The sequence below is a fragment of the Oryx dammah genome, unplaced genomic scaffold (genome assembly GCF_014754425.2).
Source record: "Oryx dammah isolate SB20612 unplaced genomic scaffold, SCBI_Odam_1.1 HiC_scaffold_11209, whole genome shotgun sequence".
In the NCBI taxonomy this organism is placed as follows: domain Eukaryota; kingdom Metazoa; phylum Chordata; class Mammalia; order Artiodactyla; family Bovidae; genus Oryx; species Oryx dammah.
Window position 1 is genome coordinate 2,862,593 of NW_024080602.1, and position 24,238 is coordinate 2,886,830.

General features: G+C 53.0%; 1 protein-coding gene across 1 annotated transcript in view; it reads right to left on the reverse strand.

Moving 5' to 3' along the window:
- The window catches only part of LOC120860873 (coronin-2B), a 147,817-nt gene extending 126,727 nt beyond the window's left edge, over positions 1-21,090 (reverse strand). Inside the window, exon 1 of the mRNA XM_040236575.1 lies at positions 21,013-21,090. Within this exon, the coding sequence (XP_040092509.1) occupies positions 21,013-21,027 (15 nt within the window). The 5' untranslated portion in view covers positions 21,028-21,090. The remainder of the gene's footprint in view (positions 1-21,012) is intronic.
- Between the last annotated feature and the right edge of the window lie 3,148 nt (positions 21,091-24,238).

Below are 24,238 nucleotides of genomic sequence, written 5' to 3' on the forward strand. Positions count from 1 at the left end.
GGCCAGGCCAGGGCTGACCCTTGTTACTCTTTTCATTTCCTCAAGTCTTCTTTCCTTTTCCACTCCTTCCCCCACCGGCCCAGTTTTAGGGGATCCCCTTCCTTCCTCCTCAGGTGGGGAAGGCAAAGTGCCTGGCCTGGGGCCACTACCCACAGTTATAGAGGCAGGAGGGTCTCCGAAGGTCCTGGGAGCCACATCAACAGAGAAGCTGCCCGATCTGAGCCCTGGGGTGGGATTGAGGGCAGACAAAGGCTGCTAGCAAAGACCCCTTTCTCCTTCAAGCTGAGCTTTCTCCAAGGAGGAAGGTGGGTGGGGGCTTACTGTGTTAGAGAAGCTTGTCACCTGGCATGAAGCAAAGCTGATATATACTTGGCTAAGTCCACTTCTGGGCGGACTGTACTGAAAAACATCCCAGAGGCACAAACCAAGCACAGTGGCAAAACAGGGAGAGAGGCAGACATTCCAGGAAGGCCTCCTGGAGGAGGTGGCATTTGAGTCAGGCCTCCAAGGGGAAGTGTAACCTCCACATTTTAGAAAGATTTGCAAAGCAAACAGCACTTAAACCACTGGAATTGTGTGTGTGTGTGTGTGTATTTTAGATGAAAGGTGTTTGTAGGGGAAGGGAAACCCCTGGCCTGTATTGAGTCTGGCCACATGTGAGGATCATGTGTGAGTATATTTTATCCCTGCACCACTGGGAGGAATTATGGACCACACCACAGGGGGCTGGGCGGCTCCTGCAGAGGCTGCTTCCATCACCTCTCCTCAGCCCAGGTCCTTTCTGGACGGGGGCCCTGCCAAGCAGCAGGGACAGCAGCAATCCACATAGGAGGGAGGGGGACCCTTGAGCCAGTCTCCAAGGATGCAGTTCATTAGGACGCATCCTCTGTTGCCATGGTGATCCCCAGCCCACAGAGCCAGGCTAATAGTTCCTGGATTCACTCAGGCCTCGAGCACAATTAGACAAGATGAATTTTTGAGTTGGAGCATAATGAGACCCGGACGTCCGGAAAGCATATGGCAGCCTCCCAGGGGACAGCGGAGCCCCGGGAGAGCATACTCCTGTCACAAGGTCACCAGGCCATTGCCTCTCTTGGGCAGGAGGTCTGGGAGGCATTGAGGAGCACTTCCCTTCCTTTAGAATTCTTCAAGGACAGCACAGCCTCTGTCTGAGCAGCACTGGGGGATGGGAGAAAAGAAAAATAAGCTTTCCATATCTGTCCCCAGCCCTTCAGGGGACAGGTTTGGGAGGCTTTATTCCGCATCCTCTGATAAATTTGCCAACAAACACATCTCACATGGCTGTAGCTGTGCTGCACGCACAGAATAGACCCTCATATTGTCATTTTGAATGACATATCCATGCTCATTCAAAATTCTCTACTGGAACATACACGGGGCCAGGCATGAGAAACACATCATGGGGATTGGGGCACCACATGCTACTCCTCACTCAGGGCACAGGGCTTACCCTCTGGCAGGGGAGACAGGGTGTGTTGCCAGAACCATTTCAACACAGCAGTGACCTGAGAAGAATGGAGTCTGGAGTGAGGAGAGATCAGAGAAGGCTTCCTGGAGTAGGTGACATTTTGGCTGGGCCTTGAAAGCATGGATCAAGAGATCTTTTGAGTAGAGACAGAGCAGAAAAGCACAAGTTTGAGTTTGGGGCAGCTAGCAGACCAGCATGGCTGGAGGGCAGGGTCAGGGCAGGGGGAAGCTAAAGAATACTGCTACCCAGCTTGATGGGACCCCACTCCACACTCACCTAATCCAGGACAGCCCCAGACCCTCTTTGGGCCTGAACCCAGGACAGGCTCCCAGCCAGGCAGCCCAGCTTTCATCCCTATCAGCTTTCCTCTAGCAGCATCACCCTTCCAGGCCATCAGAAGTTTTGGTCAGAATCAAAACTCTTTTCTGACAAGTCTCCTGCACAAACCCCTCAGTGTTCTAAACACAGACCAGCCCCTTGGTGCCCAGCAGAGAGAGGGGAAGAGAGAGGGAAGAGTTATAGTTTGCTGTAGGATCAGAAGTAGGGAGGAAGGATTTGGGGAGAGAAGACAGCTGCAGAGAGGGGCAACCCGGGTGTGGCAGGCTCCGGGGAGGAACGCTTACCAGGCACTTTCTCTCTAGGGTACCAAGCTCCCCGAGATTCTTGAAGGTTCAGGCTATTTAGAAGGCAAGGCTATCTCCTGAGAAAATAGGAGCTTTCTCTAATACAGCTCTCCTGGATTACCACCTTTGGATCAATATTTTTCCCAGGAGGTTGCTATTAGCAAAAATCACTGACCCTGCATAATAAAGAAGCAGAGATGGCAAAGCTTCCTGTTGGTTCTCTGTCTCTCTCCTCCAACCCCGCTTCCAATCTCTGGCCAGGAACCCAGCTCAGTTCCACAATTCCGGCTGGCTGCCACCCCTCTTCTCCTGGGGCTGCCCACAGAGTCCAAAGCACTGAGCTTCAGCCTCTGAGAGATCTGATGTTCTAAATCTGAAAATGCTGTCCGAGCCAAGGCTGGGGAACAAGGGAGATGGTCTGGTTGAGGGGGGCTGGACCTGGGACACAGAACTGCTGACCGGAGCGGCCTCCTCCTGGGTTTCTCAGGCACCCCTGCTCCCCCACTGACTTCCACCTCTCAGGAGCCTCCAGGGACTCAACAAGCTCCAGAACCTCACCTCGAGTCCTGTCTCCCCTCCAGCCCTCACTGTTCCACTTGGCCGGCTCAGGCCTCTTGCCTGGACCATCACAATGGCCCCCAAGGGTCTTGGGCCCCCAGGGGAGGAGCAGGGACCACATCAGAGCCGGGACGGAATGTTGGCCCGTGCCCCTCTCTGTCCTGGGTCACCTCAGTGACTCTGGAGAGGCCTCTGTGTTCCATAGCAACGAAAGGGCTTTTTGTTTGGTCCTTTTCTTTAAATGGGACGGAAACAATTCAGAGAGAAGCTATTGGTAAAATGCAGTGCTTCTGAGGGACTAAAGAGCCAGGCAGTTAGAGGCATGGCTCTGGGCTGCATGAAGGATGGGACAAAATCTTGGCTCTGTCTCAGTTTACAAGTGTGTGATCTTGGGCATATTACTTAACCCCTCTGAGCTTCAGCATCCTCATCCACAAAATGGACGCAACAGTAGCACCTGCTCCCCCGCCCCATCCCTGCGCCTCACCGGCTGTTGAAAGGATGATACAATAGGCTCCTAAAACAGCACAGACCCTGGACTGTGGTTGGCACTAGACAAACATCTCTCCTTAATATTTTGTTACTGGTGAACTCCAGTCCTACAGCGTCTCCCTTGCCACTCAAACCTGGGCCAACTAGGAACAGACGTGCCCAGCAGCCAGTAAAGCATCAGTACCACCTTGCTCAGTCAGTCGTTCCTCCTTGACCCGGGAAGGCAGGGCCTCTTAACCACTCTTTGGCTTTACTCAATTTGAAGTGAGCTGGACGCCAATTCCCCGCAAGAAAAAATAAATATGCTTCTGCTCAAAATACTAATGAGGTTGGAGGGGAGGTGAGGCTGGCAGGGGAGGGTGGTCCCCTGAGGACTTCCGCCAAGTCCTGCCGGCCCCTCAGGAGGATGCGGCCCAGTTTGGAGCACCCTCGAGAGGTCAGGAGCAATGGGAAGCTCTGGTTTTGCTTCACAAGCCCCAGATCAAGGATAAGCTGGCTCAGGTGACCCAGGGGAGGGGTGTGGGAAGCCCACCAGGGTGATGCCCATGGATTTGTGAACCAGCACTTCTCTGGAGGCGCTTTAGGAACACCCTGGCTGTCTTCCTCTCCTCATAACCAGCCCCCAAGGCCTGGAGATTCCTCTTCCCGTTCCCACTGTCTCTGCTCCGATTCAGACCCTCACCATTGCCCAGACTTCAGCCTTTCCCCATCCTGCCTGTCCTCCCGAGTGGTCACTCTCATTTACCCAGTCAACAAACAACAGTGAGCAGGAAGCCCATGCCAGCAGAAGGGAGGCAGGAGGACTCCGGGGGACCCAGGCCCAGCTTCGCCCTCCTTTCTGACCTTCCCCCTCACACTTCCCTAGACAAAAGCCTCACAGCTATGCCTTGAGTGGAGGGCAGCCCCTCCTCAGAGCCTGTGCTATGCTTAGTCGCTCAGTCGTGTCCAACTCTTTGAGACCTCAAGGACTGTAGCCTGCCAGGTTCCTCTGTCCGCAGGGATTCTCCAGGCAAGAATACAAGAGTGGGTTGCATGCCCTCCTCCAGGGAATCTTCCCAACCCAAGGCGATCGAACCCAGGTCTCCCACAATGCAGGCAGATTCTTTACCGTCTGAGCCACCAGGGAAGCCCCCTCAGAGCCTAGGAACTCTCTGTTCTCTCAGCCAGAAAGATCTTCCCAGATGCCACGTGGCTCCTCCTCCCCTCCTTCCACCCTGGGCCCTCATGTCGCCTTGTCAGAGCTGCTCTGTCTAAAGCAGTCCCTCTCATCGCCTTGCCCCCTGACCCCACTGCACTTTTCTTCGTAGCATTTACTACCACCTGACACCCTAATATTTATGTATTTGTGTTCTGTCCTGTGTCCCCGCCCTCCAGGGCCAGTCCCCTGAGGGCAGGGGCTTTTTTCTGTTTTGTTCACCTCTGTGGATGTGTCCCACCATCTAGAACGGTGGCTGGCACAGTACGTGCTTAATGGATGTTTACTGTTGTGTAATCTAAGGACTCCATCACGTCTCTTTCCCATGTGCAACTCATGCACAATTCACCATGGCCTCCAGCTTTGCCTCCCCTCCCCACCTTCCCAGCTCCTGACCCTCCATGCTCCAACCTCCCTGGACAACCTGGAAGCTCTTGAACATCTCAGGAGTAAGCCTGCCTTGTTTGTATTCGTGCTGCACCTCCCCTCCTCCACCCTTTCCCAAATCTTACTCAACCTTCAAAGTCAGACTCGAACACCACCTCCCCTCGGAAGCCTTGTCCAGCCTCCCAGGCTCTGCGGCTTTCAGGACCTGCCTTCAGCACTGCCCCAAGCGCTCCTTCAGTGTCTGTGTCTGCCTCCCAGGCAGAAGTCAACTTCCTTAAAGGCTGGGGAGATGGGTCCCTTCTGTGCATCTCCAGCCCACACAGTGCCTGGCATGATCAGGTGCTTAGTGGATGGTCATTTGTATTAAGATTCAGATTGTTCTAATGATAAGAACTGTTATTAACTACTATCTCTTTACAAGGTCCACCATGGGAGACAGAACAACAAGCCAGCCCCAGAGCTGAGAACAGAAGCCCAGCCTCAGGGGCCAAACTAAGGGCAGGGATCCAGGTTCCCTGAGTGTGGACAGCAGATAATCTGAGGCCAGCCACGAGGCTCGGGCACGGAGCCACAGACTTCCACATCTGAAGACAAGGCTGGTCCCACTGTCAGGGGGAATTGCTGCCTGCATCTCCCAGGGGATGTAAACCGGACACCCCCGTCCCTTTCCTGGGAGGAAATCCTGCCAGCATTCTCAGGGACGTGGGACAGCAGGGCTGAGCTGAAGGAGGAAGGGGGGAGGGGGCCAAAGGATGGGCCTGGGTCCTAGAGCCCTCCCGCTAGCCTGACCCCATGGGCCACAGCTGAGGCCACCAATGGCCCTCGGTCCTGCTCCTGGCCAGCTCTCTGGCCTGGAACACTGAATAGCTGGGACTTTTGCACAGCACAATGCTCCCTATACCCCTTTCTACCTCTTCACTGCTTCAGAGCAAGCCCACTCCACAGCTCATCTGACTCTCCAAACACTGTCAAGGGCCAAATAGGATTGATACCCGCAGAGAGGTTAAGCAACTTACATAAGGTCACACAGCATGTTGAGGCAAAGCCCAGAATAAAAACTAGGCTGAGATTTCAGCCGTTATTTGGAGTCACCAGGAAAGCAAGTGCTGAAGGGCTTTCTTGGACTGGAGGCAGGAGATTGAGAGGGCTTCATCACCTCCAGAAATCCTACCCCACCTTATTCTGCAAGTACACAGTCTGGCTTCAAACCCCAAGAAATTCCATCTCTGCTCACTGGTTCTCAGACTCGGGAAGCGGCCTATTCCCTGTGACTTCTTCCCTGGAGGATGCATTAAATAAACAGAGACCCTTTCTCATTTTTCTCCATAAATATTTCAGGAGACTTAAGAAACAAACAGATCTGTGTTTGATCTACTGGCCACTTAGAAATGGGGGCTCCTCTATCCCAGGCAGGACCGTCAAACCATCCCCAGGGATTACAGTGTCCACAAGGCCATGGGAAAGGCAAGATGGTGGGGACAGCCACCTTCCTACCGGGGCTCTTCATCTGGGTCAGGGAACCCGAAGGGAGCTGGAGAGCAGAGCCCAGTTTTTACCAGAAACGCCCCTCCCCTTACTGTCCGCCATTCCTAGAAATTCCTCCCCTCGCTGTTTGCCGTTCCTTTGCTCAGCATCTGTTGTTTTGGGGGACACTTCAATCACTGCTGCCCAAGGCCACACCACAGGGGACATGGGGTTCCACACAGACAGGCACCACCTTCGGGGATGGGGATGCAGAGCCTCTCGGAGCAGGTGAATCACAGTCCAGCTGGAGACTGCGGCCACTTAGCAGGCCAGTTTCCCCTTAAGACTTCCCCAAAGTCCTTTTGTTTATTGATTCAAATGTTCACGGAGGACATATTCTTGGACCCGGAACATTCAGCGGCTCCCCACTGCTGACAGGATTCTGACTTCTCAGACTGTCATTTCCTGTGCTTCCCAGTCTCGCCCCACCCCAGCCCCCCGACCCGAGTCTCACTCCGCACTCCAGTTAACCTGGCTCCTCCTTTTCCCCCTCGAGTCTTTCCCTCTCCTGAATGCTGTTCTGCCTGTGCCTTCTCTCCTCTCTCGTCCTCTTCTCTCGCGCTTCTCAGGGTGGTACACGTGCCAACTCCTTGAAGCCCTTCTGGATCATCCCACGGCACAGTGACCCCGCCGCTCCCCCGAGCTCCTTCGTGGTTCGCTGCCCACACTGCCTCCCCGAGGACTGCTCCCGTGACACGCTCACGTGTGAGGGCTTATCATTTCAATTCAGTTACAAGTATCTATAGAGCCAGGCTCTAGCTTCTGTTTCAGCCAGGCGTCTGAGGATGAGAGCTGAATCTGGATAGGTCTCCTCTAGCAGGACACTCGGCTCTGAAGAAATCTTGATGCCCAGACCCTAACTCCCAGAGAATCCGATTCTGTTGTTCTGGGGGTAGGGGAGTAGGGAGGACCAACTATGTAATCTGGTCCTCTTGATGAAAAATTATAAAGAATTTCAAGACAGGAGCAGCAGAACACTAAATCAGGCACTGCACAGGTCACACACCTGTTGATACTGACCCTGAGGAAAAGCATATAAACCTCCCCAGGTGATCTGCAGCCAGCATGGAGAATCACCGCTAATGACAACGAGGAGCTCTGTGCATGAGCACACCTGTAGGCTCACTCGTGTACCTGGACTTGGACCAGGTGACACACCCCTAAGCTAGTTTGGGAAAACTGAGCCCCAACCAGAGCGGATCGACCCAAGGTCATACAGTGTCAGAGCTGGGGCTTAATTAAGCAGGGGGGCTCCAAAATCGCATTTCGGAGGGCTGTTCACCAAGCCAAATGCACATATTCCTAGAAAGAGGCTTTGGGCCCCTCTGCTCCACCACCCTCACCCCATCTTCTCAAGCTCAGATCCAACCTCTCTGGCAGCCCTAGGCAGGTGGGAAAGGCCAGTAACCTACAGTGGTCCCAGCCAGGAGCATCTCCCTGGGGAAGAGAGAGGCACATGTACTCACCCAGGTACAGGGAGATGCCAGTAGGAACTCTGGGCTGAGGGCCTGTAACTTTCACTCCTACCTCATGACACATGAACTTTGTGAATCTCCAATCACAAATGCCTCCAGGAAAAATGGGAGGGACCTTCTAAAGTGCAAGCTGAACCATGTCACTCCCCTGCTTAAAACCCTCTGGGGGCTCCTAGCACCGTCAGGGTGAAGCTCACCTTCCTTGGCTGGGCAGCTCTGCTCCCCCGGCTCCTCCTGCCTCCCAGTCTGTTCATCACCCGCCGTCCTACCCTTTCCTACCAAGCAGCATCCAACTCTTGTCTCTCTTGGAATGAGCCAAACCCACAGCTCTCTCCAAGCCTTTGTTCACATCTGGAATGCCTTCCCCTCCTTTTCACCTGCCTCTGCTTAACTCATCCTTGATGACTGAAACGAGACCTCTTCCTCCAGCAACCTTCCTTGACCCCCGCCCCATCCCCATGGCTTCAGAGGTGTGTGCACACATCTCCGCTCCCCCCACACCAGCCTCTTTCCCCTTATCTCTGCAACCATGTGTCCTTCTGAGCCACCATCTGCTCCATGAGACTGACCTCCCTTGAGGAGGGGCAGCCTGAGTTTATTCCTGCATGCTCAGTTCCTGGCACTTTGGCCCTGGTACCCAAGTGCTCAGCAAATATTTTCTGAATGAATCCAATGCCTCATTTTACCTGCATTAAGGGTGAGGGGTGGGGAGTGTGGTCAGTGGTCAAGGGAGCAGGGAAGCCAGGGTGGAGAGGTGCACAGAATAAGTTTGGTCATCCTCTCCACTCCGGTTCCCTGAGCAAAACTGGTTCATGGTAATCGGCTCTCCCCCGCCTTGCCTTCCCCCTTCAGGAACCACTCCTGAGTCTTTTTTTTAAATTTATTTATTTACCTTTGGCCATGCTGGGTCTTTGTTGCTGCACATGGGCTTTCTCTTTTGCAGAGAGTGGGGGCTACTCTTCATTGCAGTGCGGGCTTCTCATTGCAGTGGCTTCTCTTGTTGCAGAGCCCGGGCTCTAGAGCACAGGCTCAGTAGCTGTGGCACTCGGACTTAGTTTCCCGATGGCATGAGGAATCTTCCCAGACCAGGGATCAAACCCGTGTCCCCTGCATAGGCAGGCGAACTCTTTTAACTATTGGACCACCAGCGAAGTCCTCTCCTGAGCCTTATTACTTAGAGTCTTGCTATCAGCAAGCTAAGGCATTACCCTTCCCAGGGGAAGTTCTATTTTAATAACATCTCAAAGGCCCAGCGGCACAGAGTTCTATAGAGGCTTCTGGGCATGGTGATTAGGAGGGTCTTCTTTAAAAACCAACCACACAGCATGCTTGGTTTCTGTGTGTCCACGGGGCTCTGTAATCAGATGTACCAGGTTCAGATCCCAGCTTCCCCGCTGTGTGCACCAGCGCAAGGGCCACCCTCTCTGAGGCTCAGTTTGCCCTCCTGTAAGGCAGGGATAGGGAGAGAGGGCAGGAACGGGAGAGAACAGATGTGTGCTGGCCACATGAGTGGTAGCTCAGCAGAGCGGTGCCCCTCCCGCTGCTTCTCTACAGCAAAGGCCCACAGGGCTCGCTGTTCCCTCGGCCAGCCTCAGCACTCAGGCCCTCTGGGGCCTGCAGAGGGGCGGCTTTGTTTGTGGCTCCTGAGCACCCCCCTCTCCTTCCCTCTACCCACTCTCCCTTCCTCCTTCTCTCCCTCCCTCCAAGTGAGAGTTCCAGGGAAAACTTTGTCTGGAGACTTCTCAAGCCAGTGATAAGGTCTGGCCAGAAGAAAGCTCTTAGCAACCCAGACTCCCAACCCAGAGGCCCTTCTAATGGTTTCAGAGAAACAAAGAAGAGAAACATTGCCTGCAGCCCTGCGTGCCAGGAGGGCCAGCTTCCAAGAGGGAGAGTGGGGTTCTCGCGCCGCTGTGCAGGCGAAGGTGGCGGCCTGGCATAAAGGACACATGGGCCACCAGATCTGGGTAATTACAGCCCCACAGCCCAGCAGCAAGAGCCTCAGAAGTCGCTCCTTCTGCCACGGTCATGAGTCGGCCCTGGGGCCAGCCACTCCTGGTTGGTTACTAGGGAAGCCAACCCTTTTCCATTCAGGTGCCCCTTGCCAGCTAGGCTAAGTTCACAGTCTCCTTTCTGGAATTTTCCCCCATGCCCACTTTTCAATCAGTCCTTGGCCTGATTTCTAGTAGAAGCCTAGAAAAACCCACTGTACTGAAGCTCATCCAACCTGAGCTTGCAACTAATTGGAGGGAGCCCTAGTTCTGGCTCAGGCACTTGTGCCCCTTTGGGTAAACCTTCTGGGGCCTCAATTTTCTCCTCTGTAATGGAGGAGTCCATTTCATCTCTTTAGATTTCCTTCCAGCTCTAGCAGTGCGTGGATCTATAGGAGTAAAGATTTAGTCCAGCAGCAATAACCAGGGAACCGTCTAGGACTGTTTCAAATTCTGCCCAGTCTTGTACCTTTACACCAGGTACCCCAAAGTCTATATCACACCTTTTCTAATGTGCATAGATAGCCCTTGGATGAGCACTGTGAAAGGTACTAAAAAGAATCTAGTATAATCCCTGGTTTCAGCAAGCTCACAATTGAGTCAAGGTTCATCTTCCTAAAACAATCAGCAAACGACACAGCATGTTAAGCTTTTATTTGCGTCTGGCGCGGTGGAGACTGGCTGCTACAGGAGCTCCTGGGACAGAGAAATGAATGCGGTTTAGACCCTGGAGGCGCAGACGGTAAAGAATCTGCCTGCAATGTAGGAAGCCAGGGTTCGATCCCTGGGCCAAGAAGATCCCCTGGAGAAGGAAATGGCAACCCACTCTAGTATTCTTGCCTGGGAAACCCCATGCACAGACCTGTCAGGCTACATTTCATGGGGTCGCTAAGAGTCAGACACAACTGAGCAACTAACACTTGCACTTGTGGACCCTGAAAAGGCCAGTTTAACAGGACAACTCAGGTTTGAAAGAGACTCCATGCACAATAATTTTAGTTTGTTCTCTGATATAATAATGACTAAGGCAGGAAGGTAGACCCCTGGGCTTTAGAGGACAGATCTGTGATAATAAAAACTTATCAGATGGTCCTTCAGATATACAGAAATCCCCTTTCCCAGAATTCCAAATTTCTCAGAATCCCAAATTTCCCCAAGCATGCCTGCAAACTGATCTTTCACCTGAAAGTCGGCAGGGCAGGCAGCAGCAGTATTATCTTCCTTAAGGTGAAGGAAAAAAAACCCAGGAATTAAATCCTTTTGTCCCCAGCCATCAACACTTTTGTTTTTAGCTGTTCCACGTCTTAGAAACTCTGCCAGATCATAAAGCTGTTAGTTCTGAAATCACACTTGAGGTGCTTAAACTGTCTGCTGTAAATGCTTCATACTACTAGAACATACTCCTTTCCCTAAACACAGAAGAAAAGCAACCTGAGCCACAAGGAAATAAGGATGCGCCTAGAGCCAAGGTCAAGGTCACGTGCCACTGAGGATGGGACAGTGTCTCTCTGCCCAGAGACCCAGGCAGGACTGTGTTCTGGAACCCATACTCCCCTGCCTTCCACAGTGAGCTCAGACCTGCAGCGAGCCAGGATGATACAGATCAAGGTACGGATGCTTTATTTGGCTTACTTTTCAAATGAAAGCAGGACACCCAATTTTTACAGCCAGATTATTTGTCCTGAGCATATCAAAACAGCCAAAAAAGACAGAACAGGAAGAGAGAAAAACAACTTTTTATCTGTACCCAACTAGCCTGATGAAGTGAAGACAGAGGCTCTTTCACACCAGCAGAGTATGAATCAATTCTTTTTAAAATTTATTTATTTATTTTTATTTATTTGGCTGAGCTAGGTCTTAGTTGCGGCATGTGTGATCTTCATTGCAGCATGCGGGACCTCTGGTTGCACCATGTGGGATCTAGTTTCCTGACCAGCGATTGAACCCAAGCCCCCTGAACTGGGAGCACAGAGTCTTAGCCACTGGACCAGCAGGGAAGTCCTTGAATCAATTCTGAAGCCAGGACAGCAGGGGAGAAGTGAGTTATCTATTGGAAGGAACTGCCAAACTCTGAAGGCCATAAAATGCTGGTAATGTGGGGGACAGGAGAGAGATCATATCAGACACAACAATAAACAACCCCATGCATGACATCTATGAGAGCCTCACTTACACATTACAGCATCCTAGTAAGGTTGAGTCCTAATTCCATTTTCAAAGATGAGAAAATAGAGGCTCGGAGATGCTGAAGGACTGGTCCAAGGTCACACAGTAAAGAAAGGAGGCAAGAGCAAGGGCTGGGCCTTCTGCCTTCAGGCCCCCTGCTCTGGCCCCATGTTTTGGGGTCCCCGATTGAGGGGCAAAACAGAAGACTAGGAGGCAGGCTCAACCCTTTCCAGCTTTGGAACCCTAGTAAATTACCTCCCTGCCCTCTGTGGGCCTGTTTCTGCTACTATAGAAATGGAAATGATAATAGCACAGAGCTCAGAGATAATCAGGAAGATTAAATGAATAAATACATATGAAAGACTTTTTATGTGCTTGGGACATAAACTAAGCACCTTAAAAGGGTTAGCTACTTCTGTTGTTTATTTCACTGTCAATTCCTTGAAAGCAGGGACTTACCAACTGGGGAAAGGCTAGGAACAGCCTAATAATAAATTCATATTTATTAAGATTAGGAGTCATTCTCATATTCCTAGAAAGTGTGAAGTTCATGGAGGCAGAGGCCTGGACCAATGACCTCAGATGGCTTGGGAGTTAAACCCTGAGCATGGGTGCTTCTTCCCAGGGATTAGCATGAGCACCACCCAGAGGCAGCCTCCCCATATTCCCATCTCTGGGCAGCCAGAGCCTCCCACCTTGTCACCATCTGTCTCACTCAGGGCAAGTTTAAGCCTGTGGCGAATGTCACCTTCTCTGAGTTCGGGCAGGGCAAAAACCAAAATGCAAACACTCAATAGACTTTGAACATTAAAAATTCTGGATCTGTCCCTGCGGATTTACTTTAAAGACCAATGCACACCCAGATAATTAGAAAGATTTAAAGAACAAAAGTGGTCGTAATCAGGCCCAGTAAAAATGTAAGGTGGAAATTTTTCTGCCAGAGCAAAGTTTCCTTTTGAAAAAATAAATGACCCCTCCCCAGAGCTGCCTGCTAGCCAGGAGGGGCACTGCCCTCCCTTAGGGGGCCTGGGAGGCCCTGGAAGGGCAGCAGAGAGCTGGGCAATTGCATGTGGCACTTCCACACCCCTCAGGTCAGTTTAAGAAGTTGCGCAGGGAGGGACTTCCCTAGCAGTCCAGTGACTAGGGCTCTGTGCTTCCCATGCAGGGTGCATAAGTTCGCTCCCTGGTCCCCTGCAAGCCATGTGGTGCAGGAAAAAAAGAAAAAGAAGTGGGATAAGCCATCTTCAAGCCGCAGAGAGGAAGAAGAAGAGTATCAAGGTCAGGAAGCCTGAGTCTCTATTCCGCCTCAATGGGCGACCTTTTGCAGCTTATTTAGCCTGTGTCTGTTTCCTCATCTGTAAAGTGGAAATAATGACAGTGATCTAGACCATAAAGTCTCTCTGATGATTAAATGAGCTGGCACACAGGAAGCGACTCTGAAGAACTGTTTTTGACTCTAGGCATCTGCTGGTTATCTCTCCCCCACTCCCCATGTATGTCACCTGCTACCTCCTACTCAGCCTACATGATTCAGCTAACAGCCCCTCTTGAGCCCCCTGACTAGGTCAGGCCCACTGTTACTATTCCCAGAGTTCCCTGCTCATTTCATAACACCCCAGGACACTCATTGTCAGCATTTGTTTAATTTTCTGTCTGCCTGACGTTAATAGCTGACAACAACTGCCAGGCATGTGGTAAATGCTTCACACAGATCAGCTCTTTTAATCTTTATAATAATCCTTTTAAGTACTACTATTATCAATCCCAATTAATGGATGGGGAAGCAGATGTTCAGAGAGGTTAGGCAACTCGCCCAAGAACACACAGCAAGTAAATAAAACAGTGCCATCTGTCTGACTCTAAAGCTGGCACTCTTAGGCACCCTCTGGGCATCAAAAGCCATCTCAAGAGAAGGCTGCTTCTGGTAAGGGCTGCAGGCCTGAATCACAGACCTGTGTTCCCTATGCAAAGCTAGCTTCATAGAAATGGAGAAGGCTCTGTCTCTGTTTTGCCACTGGGCTGGCTGCCCTACCAATAAGCAGCCCTATCCAATGCCAGTCACCACGTCCAGATGTCCTTCTTACCCAGCAGCCTTCCCCCAATCAAACACATGGTTCCCAGCTCCAGCAAAGGCCACAGGGAAGTTTAAGCATGACACAACCACAAGTGTCACCCCCAAGGCAAGCACACCGCCATGGCAGGGCCACAGACACAGACAGGAGCCCTATGCTTTGGGGGTAGAAGGTGCAGAATATGATGGAGCCCCAGTAGGAGAGGCTTGAAAGTTACAGGAATGTGTGCTCTGGAGTGAGACAGCCCAGGTACAGATCTCGGCTCCCCTACCCACTAAACCTCCAATCTTGAACAATTCAATTATTCTCACTGAACCACAATTTTCTCATCTGAAAAATGGGATCATCCAATAATAAACTCAATCTCATGGTACACAGAGTAAATGCAATCATGCCTGCCCAAAGCCTGCTTAATAACTGTTATTCTTGTCATGATGGTGATTGTGTCTTCACATGTTACGGACCATTATGTGATTGGATCAAGCAGGTTCTAGCTTAAAGTCAGAAGATCTGGGTGTGCATCCCGGCTCTGACCCACATAAGCTCTGTGACTTAGGGTGTGGTCTCTTCTCATAGACTCTGTTTATTCATCTGTAAACAGGGGGAAGCCTCTCACCATGGGACGGGCAAAGCAATGCACAGCAGTAACCCATGCTTGTATTCTGCAAACAGGACAGCTCTGAGGAAACCTGGGCACCTCCCATCACTGTGTTAATTAATTGGAAGGAGGGTGCCAGCCAGGAACCAATTACCAAGCCCCTCCAGGGGCCTCTGCAGGGGGCAGGGAGGAAGGAGAGAGGAAGAGTAGTGACAGCTCCTCCCCTGCCCCCCACCCGCCACCCTACTTGTGTCTCCTTCGCAGATGGTCCCACACTCCAGGCCCACAAAGGAGAGGCTCATTCTAAACAGCGTCTTTTCATGTGGAAACCACCGGATTTGCATCTGTCCTTCCCTGGCCAGGCCTGCCCCATGCCAGCTGCTCTGAGCTTCCCAGGCTGCAGGCAGCTGGGGCCGGGGCCTGTGGGGTCCACGGGCAGGGAGAGGAAGGGAACTGAAGGAGCCGAGCAGGAGCAGAGGGGAGGAGGAGGGGTTGGGCACAGAGGGAATCTGCACATTCCCTCATCTCCTGGACACCAGACAAACCCTGTGGCCGGCACATCCAAATCAGGATCTGGGCCACCCAGTGCCAGGAGCCAGCGGCGGCTGAGGCCATGTCTGCTCCAGGCTGGCCAACCTGGGAGACAAGTGGAAAAACTCACTCCATGGCTGGGCTGCCGGGGCCTGACGCTGCCAGGCCGCTGGTCCGGCCAGCGTCCACACACGCAAACCAACCAAGCCCGTGTCGGTGCTGACTCCACAGCCTTGGCCGGCTGTGGGGTGATTCTGGGGGCCCTGGGGAGCCTCACACCCTGCCCTGACGCCTCTGAGTGCTGCCATGGGTGACAAGGTGGCAACACCCTCAGCCATGAGAAAACAGGGCCTCTGGGCACACTCAGGAAGAGAGTAACTCAGCAGAGCTTTTGTAGAGAGAGAGGGATAGACGGCAAGGAAGGGAAGAGCCTGCATTTACTAAGCAAGCATTAAGGACGGGCAGTCAAGACCCAGGTTGTGTCCACTGGACCCTGATGCTCCTAACCCAGGTCTCTATGAGACCTCCTTACACACCCATCTCTTCAAAGGTCCTGGAGAGCAGGGGCTGCAGCTATATATTCTCTGAGCCTAACAGGGCTTGGCCCAGAGCAGGAGCTCAGAGGGCTGGACGAATGAGTAAATGTTACCTAGATTCCTTCTGCATGAGGATGCCAGTGATCTGCAAAAAGAATTGCAAGGAAGGAGGCAGTATAGTGAGAGTGTGAGGTGTACAGAAGGCAGAATCCCCGCCCCATTCCACCCCACGAGTCTGGGAGCTGGGTCTCTGCTGGTGAAATGCGGAAGGACCCTATGGTCCTTGCCCCTCACGTCCTCGGCCTGCCTTTTGTCTGTGGAAAAACTTCAAAGAATAAGTCTAACCAGAGAAGTGAGAATATGCAGAAACAAAGGAAAACAGCCAAAGGAGAGCAAATAATAATAGTTTTGATATTAAGCATAGCCAAGGACCTGTAGTTCCTTCTCAGGAGCTATCGATAATATTCTGAGCCATAGCCTGTGAATCGTCTTATGGATACTGAAACTCCCACCAGCTGGAGAAGTTAACTGCGTGATGGCCACCCTGCAGCCAGGACATAAGCTGCCACAATTCCAAAACCGGCCTCAAGGAAATAGGAACAAACCGACCCTGGAACTGAAGACTAACTGTACTTAAAACAATCAAGATGACGCTGGTCAGACCACCAGTGACTAATTTCAAGATGACTATCAGAGCTGACTGTGCTGTTTCTATATGCAGCTCCCTCCTTCGGCCTATAAAAGCTCTACCCCACTGGGTGTTGGGGATGGGGGAAGTCAGCCTTTGGACAGGTGTTCACCCTATCTGCCCACCCCCACCTCACCAGTTGCCAGCATCCAAAATAAAGCAAACTTTCCTTTCCACCAACCTGGCCTCTTTAATGGCTACTGAGCAGTGAGCAGCCGGATCCCACTTTCAGTTACACTGGTACCTCTTGGCCTTTTAACTGAGGTTCTCTCATCTCTTCTTGCAGTAAGAGTCAGACAGGAAAAAGGTGCTGGGAAGTGGGATACTGGGGCTCCAGCATCCTACATAGACTGGATGTGGGTCAGTGAGTTGAAGCAGAAGGGCTTGTAATCCCCTCTTCCCCATCCTGACCCTGGGCTCCATTCACCTGGACCCAAAAAAGGGACAAGCTGTCCAGCAGAAGGAAACCCAGATACTAGCAGCCCAGGCTGGGGCAATGCAGTGGGGGTAAAACACCCACCCCGACTAGGGCGGCCTGAAGTCCCCCTCACTGGGCTGCTGGGCAGAAAGAGCGCTGACCAGGAGTCAGGAGAACCCAAGTTTCAGCCCTCTAATGTCATACTTGCTGAGTGACTCTAAGGAAATCACGGTTCTGCTCTGTGGGCCTAGGTTCCTTCATTTGTCAAGGGAGAGAATGCGATGATTTAACTGCTCGTATAGTGTGTTCTCCTATAAGGCTCTCTACAGGGGCCTAAAGACATGTTGGTGTTGTTCAGATGCTAAGTCATTTCCGACTCTTTACGCCCCCATGGACTGCAGCGCACCAGGCTTCCCTGTCCTTCACTATCTCCTGGAGTTTGCTCACTCATTTCCACTGAGTTGGAGATGCCATCCAACCACCTCATCCTCTGTCACCCCCTTCTCCTTTGGCCTTCAGTCTTTCCCAGCAGAAGCCAGGGGCTCCAAGCAGTGAGCTGAGCTCTGTGAGGGTGGGACAGGATAGGGGAGGCCAACCTGCAGGTCTCGGGGTCTGGTGCAGCTGACGATCCTGCTCGCGGACTTGGAATCTACGGCTCAGCACCGGCATCCAGGGTCCTCTCTTTGCCACATCCCTTCTCCTAAGTCACTCTGGGGGACAGTAGGCATTCCGGCCACTCAGGGCACTTTGTCCTTGGGCCACTGGCTCCCTGAGCCAGCCTAGGGAACTTGGAAAGCACTAAGCTCAGTGGCACCTAACTTAACAAGGCACCAGGGAACAAGGCCACCTAGCCACTAGAAGCCACCACCTTCCTTACCGAGAAGCCCCAACTCTGGTCACGTCACAGATAAACGCTGGGAAAGCACTCCAAAGGACCTCTAAGCGATGAGAAGGAGGTTGTAGAGGCCAACACAGAGCTCAAAGACTTTTCTTATAGCCCATTGACTCAAACTCTACACACAATTCTGATATATTTTGTTCTGTTTCTCCAGCCAAGGGCAGTCTAGAAACAGATATTTAGAAGCAGAGAAGGACTGCTATATGCTATGTCAGGTATATGACTGAAATGGAACAGGAACAGAAAAATGCTAAAAATCAGGCACAAGGGCTCAAAAAATAAAATCATCTGGAATGAAACTGTCTTGTTCCTAGGAGGGCCGCTTTCACTGTCACCCCTGACCTGCCCTATGGAAGGATACTGGACCACAACCAGGAGGAGGCTGGGCCTTGACCTCCTGTGGACATCTGTAGCCGGGGAAACTGCATCTGGTCCTTCCCTCTGCGTTCTCTTCTTTTTTCTTCCTTTCTTCTCCTTAGTACATAAAGAAACTAAAACAGCTTACTAAAATATACACCATAAAATATAGTTTAAAACATTATACCCAGGAAAAAAATGTCATCTGGCTAGACAGTCACAATCCAAAATCTGTATGTTAGAGCAGGAGCCCTTCCAGAAAACCCTCAGGCTTTATATGCAACCTCACCTGCTGTGCCCCACAAAGAAGGAGGAATGGGGTAGGTATCAGAGGGTCGGTGGCAAACGGAAAACAGAGGCCCCTCCCCCAAGGAAGTGCTACTGAAGACCTGGCAACAGGCCATCATGTTTCCTTGTCTCTGCTTTCCTATCATCTCCTACAGCGCACACCAAACCCCGGCCTTGAGGATCTGCCCTCCAGGGATCTGACACAAGAGCTCCAAGCAAGCGTCCAAGAAGCTGGGCTTGCCCAAAGTGGTGATTCTTTGCATAAAGGCAGCAGGAGCTGGGGTCTCACCCTCTAATCCACTTCCTCCCCTGCCTACCACCCCCAGCTTGTGTGATCCCACCTCCCAGACTCCCTTTAGGGTTCTTCTTCATATCTGTCTTGTAACCAGACCAACTTCAGAGAACAAAGAGCCTCCTGGTCTCCATCAGAGCTGACTTCTTGCCAGAGCTGAAGTTGTCCCAAATCCCCGCAGAAGGTGGAACCAACTCTGCATTTCACAGATGAGAAAACAGAGGCCTAGAGATGGAAGTGACTGGTCCAAGGTCACACAGCCTGTTAGTGACTTATTTAGGACTAGAGGCCAGGCCTTCAGACTCCCAAGAACACTCTGGTTCCTTCTCAAACTCAGAGAGGAGCCTTTACCAATAGGCTTTCAGGCCTGCCCCGCTCCACCCCACCCCCCAGGCCCCTCCCCTGCAGGCCTCTTGCTCCTCCCTACTGGAAAACCAGCAGCTATGAAGGGCTAGCAAGGGAAGAGTAGATAGGGTTAAGGTGGGGATTTAATTTAATCCTCTGAGCCAGCTTAAACCGATGCCACATTTGTTAGAAGAGCAAGACACAGAGGGATTTGATGGGGGATGGTGGGGGAAGGGGGCACATTAGTGAATAATCACTGGATACCAAGAGGCCAGGGCTGCCAATGGGTTGAAAAGACAGGTACTCATCTTCATGGACTCCCCACCCCAGGGCCCAGGTCTCCAAGAAGTGGCCCTCTACCACTGGAATCATCCAGTCTCCAATGTGCAGGGTAGTGGAAAGATCACAGCCTAGAGACTGAAACAGGCCTGAGGGCAAATCCCAGCTCACCTACTTACTCACTGTGTGTGTAACTCAGGCAAGTTACTCTACCTCTCTGAGCCTCAGTTTCTTCCTCCATTAAAGGGGGCCTGAACACACCTTCCTTGTAGGTCTCCTGGGAAGGCTGCCTGAGCTCACATACATAGACACAGGGGAGACACTGAATCAAATCTCAGGGCTATTATTACAAATCTCTCATCCTTTATCTCTCATCCAGGCCCATCCATAACTCTTTTACTCTAACCTGCTTACCTCTTTGACATTAACACTGTTAATGACAGTAATCCTTCCCAGCTAAATAGCATTTGTATCATTTCAAAACACTAAGCGTCCTGCCCTCTGTGGGTCGCAGCAGCCCTGCCAGCCGCAGCCAGAGCTAAGGTACCCCTTCAGCCCCCAAGTTCATCTTCCCATGATGTTTCCAAGTTCCAATTCTGGAATTGAGCCCAAAGACCCTGATTGAACGTGCTGTCTTATAGCAGATCTTGGGGGGCATCAGATGGAGCTAGAACCACTTCTCCCATTGCTTCCAGGCTGACCCACCATCTGGTGTGCTGCTCTGGCCACAAACAAGTTGCCCTTCCCACTTTGACCTCCAACTCTCTAATTATGAGAGCCAGGTGGGCAGCTGGTGGAGTCTGGCCTTAGGTACATGGCTCACCAAACCCAAGACCAAGGCCAGGCTGTGATCTCCTTACCCTGACTGAGCTCTCTGAAAAGTGTGGGTTCACACCCTTGATCTTACTGGTTTTTAATAATTGCTGGTCACCAACCCCAGCGTTCAAATTATCTTTCCTGTGCTCACACTCCAGGAGGAAACTGAGGGCCAAAGCAGAGGGCCCAGCCAAGGTCACCCAGGGGGTCGGGACAGAGCTGGGGAGTGAATGGCAGGTCTCCTAAACCCTGGGCACTTTCCACTATCCAGGTCTGCTTCCCACTTAACTCCTTCTTTCCCACAGCAAGGAAGCTCCCAAAACGTCTCCTGTAAGCCTCAGCCCCTAAAATGAGGTCCAAGAACTCTCCCCCAACACTGGAGCTGCCAGAATGAGCGCCGCCCCTCCTTAGCCCGCCACAGCTCTTCCCCACATCTTCAAGTTGGCCACTCCAGAATCTTTCCCATCCCTGGTAGCAACTCCCGGGATTGGGGAGCACCCACAGACTGCTTTTGGAGTCAGGCCCGAGTTCCTGGGATGAGCACCAGAGGCCGGCAGGTGGGGTGGGCTTTTACCTCTGCGGGCCTCCTCAGGGCGGCAAGTCCGTTCCCACACCCACTGCCCAGCGTCGGTCCGTGCCAGCGACACTCCCCGCGGCGCGCTCCAACGGGGAGGAGGGGGGACACCACTGAGATGCCCGACACTGTTCTCCTGGGGTTAAAAATGCAGCATCCTAAACGAGGGTTAAAAATGCAGTCCTGGACTTGAGCCGGCGAGAGGGATCCTGCCCAAAAGACAGTTACTGCCAAAGCCACATCCTCCCACTTCTCTCCGCAGTCCTGGGGGCCGAGGGGCTCGAGCGACTGCGGCAGCAAGAGAGGCACACCTTCCCGACCCAGCGCCCCCCCTCCACGCCCACATCCCCGCGCCCTCCGCAGCCCAGGCCGGGGGCTCCCAGCGCCGGCGGGTCCCGGGCGCGGCGGGCCAGGGGCGCCTACCTTTGTGACAGTCATGCAGAAACTCCGGGGCGGTGCGGGGCCGCGGGCGCGGCGTGCGGGGGCGGCGGCCGGGGTCCGCCCGGGGGCTCCGGGCGGCGGCAGGAAAGGGGTCCGGAGCGGCTCCGCGCGCTCCCCGCGCCCCGCGGGGGGCTCAGCCGAGCCTGGGGGCCGCGCTCCGGGCGGGCAGCGCGCAGGGACCGCTCGTCAGCGCTCGCCCGCCGCTCGTCGCTGATGTCAGCCCCGAATGTGCATTTATAATAGATGAGCCTCCTTCGCCGCAGGAAGGCGAGGCAGGAAGAAAGGGAGCGAGGGAGAGGGCCCAGGCTGGGGGGCGGGGGGAGGAAGAGGGGCCGGGAACTCGCTACAAAGGAGGAGGCGGAAGGAGGAGGAAACGCGCGCCCGCCCGCCAGCCGCCGTGCCCCGCGCCTCCGGGATCGGTCGCGGCCGCGGGGCACAGCGGCTCGCCAAGCCCGGGGCCGGCGCCCAGGCCCGCGGCCTTAACCCCTTCAGGCCCGCGGCCGCCTGGCGGCCGGGCGAGGCTGGGTCCTGGCACCTGCCAGCTAGGGCGGGGGGATGGGCGGCGACCCGGGCTCTGCGTGCCCCGTTGGCCCCAGGCCGCTGGCGAAGTCACACGCTAGATGGCCGAGGCGCCGCGCGGGCCGAAACGACCGCCAGGCTCGCCCCCTGGAGGTTCGCAGAGTCGGCCGGCGGGCGGGGAGGGCCGAGCGGCTGGCCGAGAGGGGCGTGGCAGCCGCCCGCCTGGACTCAGCCTGCACCCCTGCCTCGCGCAGACCCCGGCACCGAGGGGCTCAGGATGAGGAGGCCCCAGCACCCGTTTCAGTCTCGTTCCCGCAACGAGAAGGTGGTCCAGGGGGGCTCATAGCCAGTTTTACAGAGGAGGAAACTGAGGGTCAGGATCGGAAGTGACTGAGACAACTGGCGTGCAGCCGGGCTGGCATTTCTCTGGGAGCCCGCTCTTTCCACGTCGCCGCGAGCTCTGAGTTCTGTACCGAAGCCCGGGTTATAAAAGCTGCGTTCTAGAGACAGGAGAGCCCTGCCCCAGGTGTGTCCGTACGACCCTCGGGCTTAGCGCTGCTCTGGGGGAACACAGGTGCGTCCTCTGCGGTGAACTAATCCTGACCTGGGTCCCTCCCACCCTACTCTGGAGCTGCTTCGGGGACTTGAGGTACAACCACCTGAAGGTGTCCCCGCAAGTCTTCTGAAAGAAGTCCTCCTCCTGCTCACCTGAGCAGAACCGGTTTCGGCAGATCCCGAACTACTGAAACTGAGGAGGGGAGGGTTAGCGGAGATGGAGGCGGGCGGATCTGCCACGCATCACAGCCTCCCCCTACGCCCGGAAGTGTTAGTTTTCTGCTCCTGGCGATTATACAATTCAATCAAATACAGGACGTTCCTCCACAGTGGAATGCGCACCTGCTCTGTAGAAGGCGCTGGAGGAACAGGGAGGAGATCGGATGCCTGCCTTCACCGAGCCCACAGTTTAGAGCAGCAATAATAATCGGCATCTGTAGAACTCTTTGCGGATCATCCTGCTACTTTTATTTACATTTTCTCCTGTGATCCCTAACGCAATAGTATGAGGAAGGAATGACCATTCTCGGTTTGCTGATGAGTGAACAGTCTCAGAGAGTGGCGGGGACCTCCCCAAGATCACACAATGACAAAGCCAACCCTTGAACAGAAGTCATTTTCAACTGAGCACAGCGTTGTGCTTTGGAGCTGTGAATTCCAGGGCTACTCATACCTGCTGCCTTATTTGAGCTTCACCCTTGGGAGGGAGCTGGACAGGTAGTAGTCCTGTTTTCAGCCAAAAGTTTAAATGCCTGACTCAGTCTCTTGGGTAGCACATGATGTCACAAGCCTCAGGCATCTGATTTGTGCAGACTCTTCCTCAATGTGTTCCCACGTTGGACCTCATGCTTTTACCACATTACTCCCCTCCCAAGAATGCCCTCCTCATTCTTCTGCACTGATCTAGACTCTCTCTGCCTCTCACAGTCCCATCTCCTTGCCAAACCCCTGACAACTCCAGCCCCCACGGGTCCCCATGTTGCATTTGAGTCCCAGCGTCTGGTCTTGTTTTCATGAGCTTCTGGCTAATACAGACTGTGAGCTCGCAAGTGTTCAGAGAACCAGGGCAAGTCTTCTCTTACTGTGTACCCCGGGCACACAGTAGGTGCTCAGTGAATATTTAATGCCACCAAGAACAAAATCAAGCAGAGTAAACGTTTGACCTGCAACAGAAGAAATTTAAATTGGATCCATGAAAGCATTTCCCCTTAGCAAGCTGTCCAGCATCAGAAGGGGTCGCATGCCCTTTCTGGGCTGTCTTGGGCAGGTCAGCCTCAAGACAGGAGGATGGACCTCAAAACCTTTCTGAAGCCCCCGTAGCCCTTGGAAACCATTAAAGGGCAACTCAAGAACAGGAGCCACCCTGCCCCCCACGACTGTGACTTGTCCCTGTTTCTCTCTCATGGATATTTAAAATCCCAGATTGTCAGCCTCAGCTACCCAGCATGCCTCTTGGCACCTTCCTCACCATCCGCCAGCATTGTGGGCTCTGGGAACGAGACAGATACTTAATATCAGCCTAAGCCAAATGTAATTAGGAACATCAATCTGCTGCCCACAGCCCACGTGACAGGCTCCCAAGGCAGAAGGAAAATGTTTCTGATTCCTCACATGCGGCTGGCTCGCCCCTTCTGTCTGTCACTCTCCCCAGTCAGAACAGAGGTCTGGAAGAGCAATGGCCCCCTCAAAGAACTTGGCAGGCCCCCCTGCAAGTCAAGGGCTTGGCCCCTAAGAGATACGCAGAAATGTGTGCTTTTTCTGTGGTCTGACTGTCGATATCACAGTACCTCCCACCTCCTGGTCCCCTGCGACATGGCCCATCTTAGTTTGGATTCTCCTCAAAGCAGAGCCTGAAAAAGGAATTGGATGCAGGTGGTTTAATTGGAAGGTGATCCCTGGAAGCAGGAGTGGAAGAGTGAATGGGGGTAATTAGTGAGACTGGGAAGAAGGAAAAGTCAACATAATAATTGGCTTTATATAGTAGAAAAGCTTTTGCATATGTGTCTATAAATATGTATAATATATGTTTTAGAAAATTTTTGCCTAAAAAATGTATGACCTTTGATTCTGTTTGACTTAGTATGAATAGAATGCTAGATTTCTAATTAAAAAAATAGATATGCAACAAGCAACA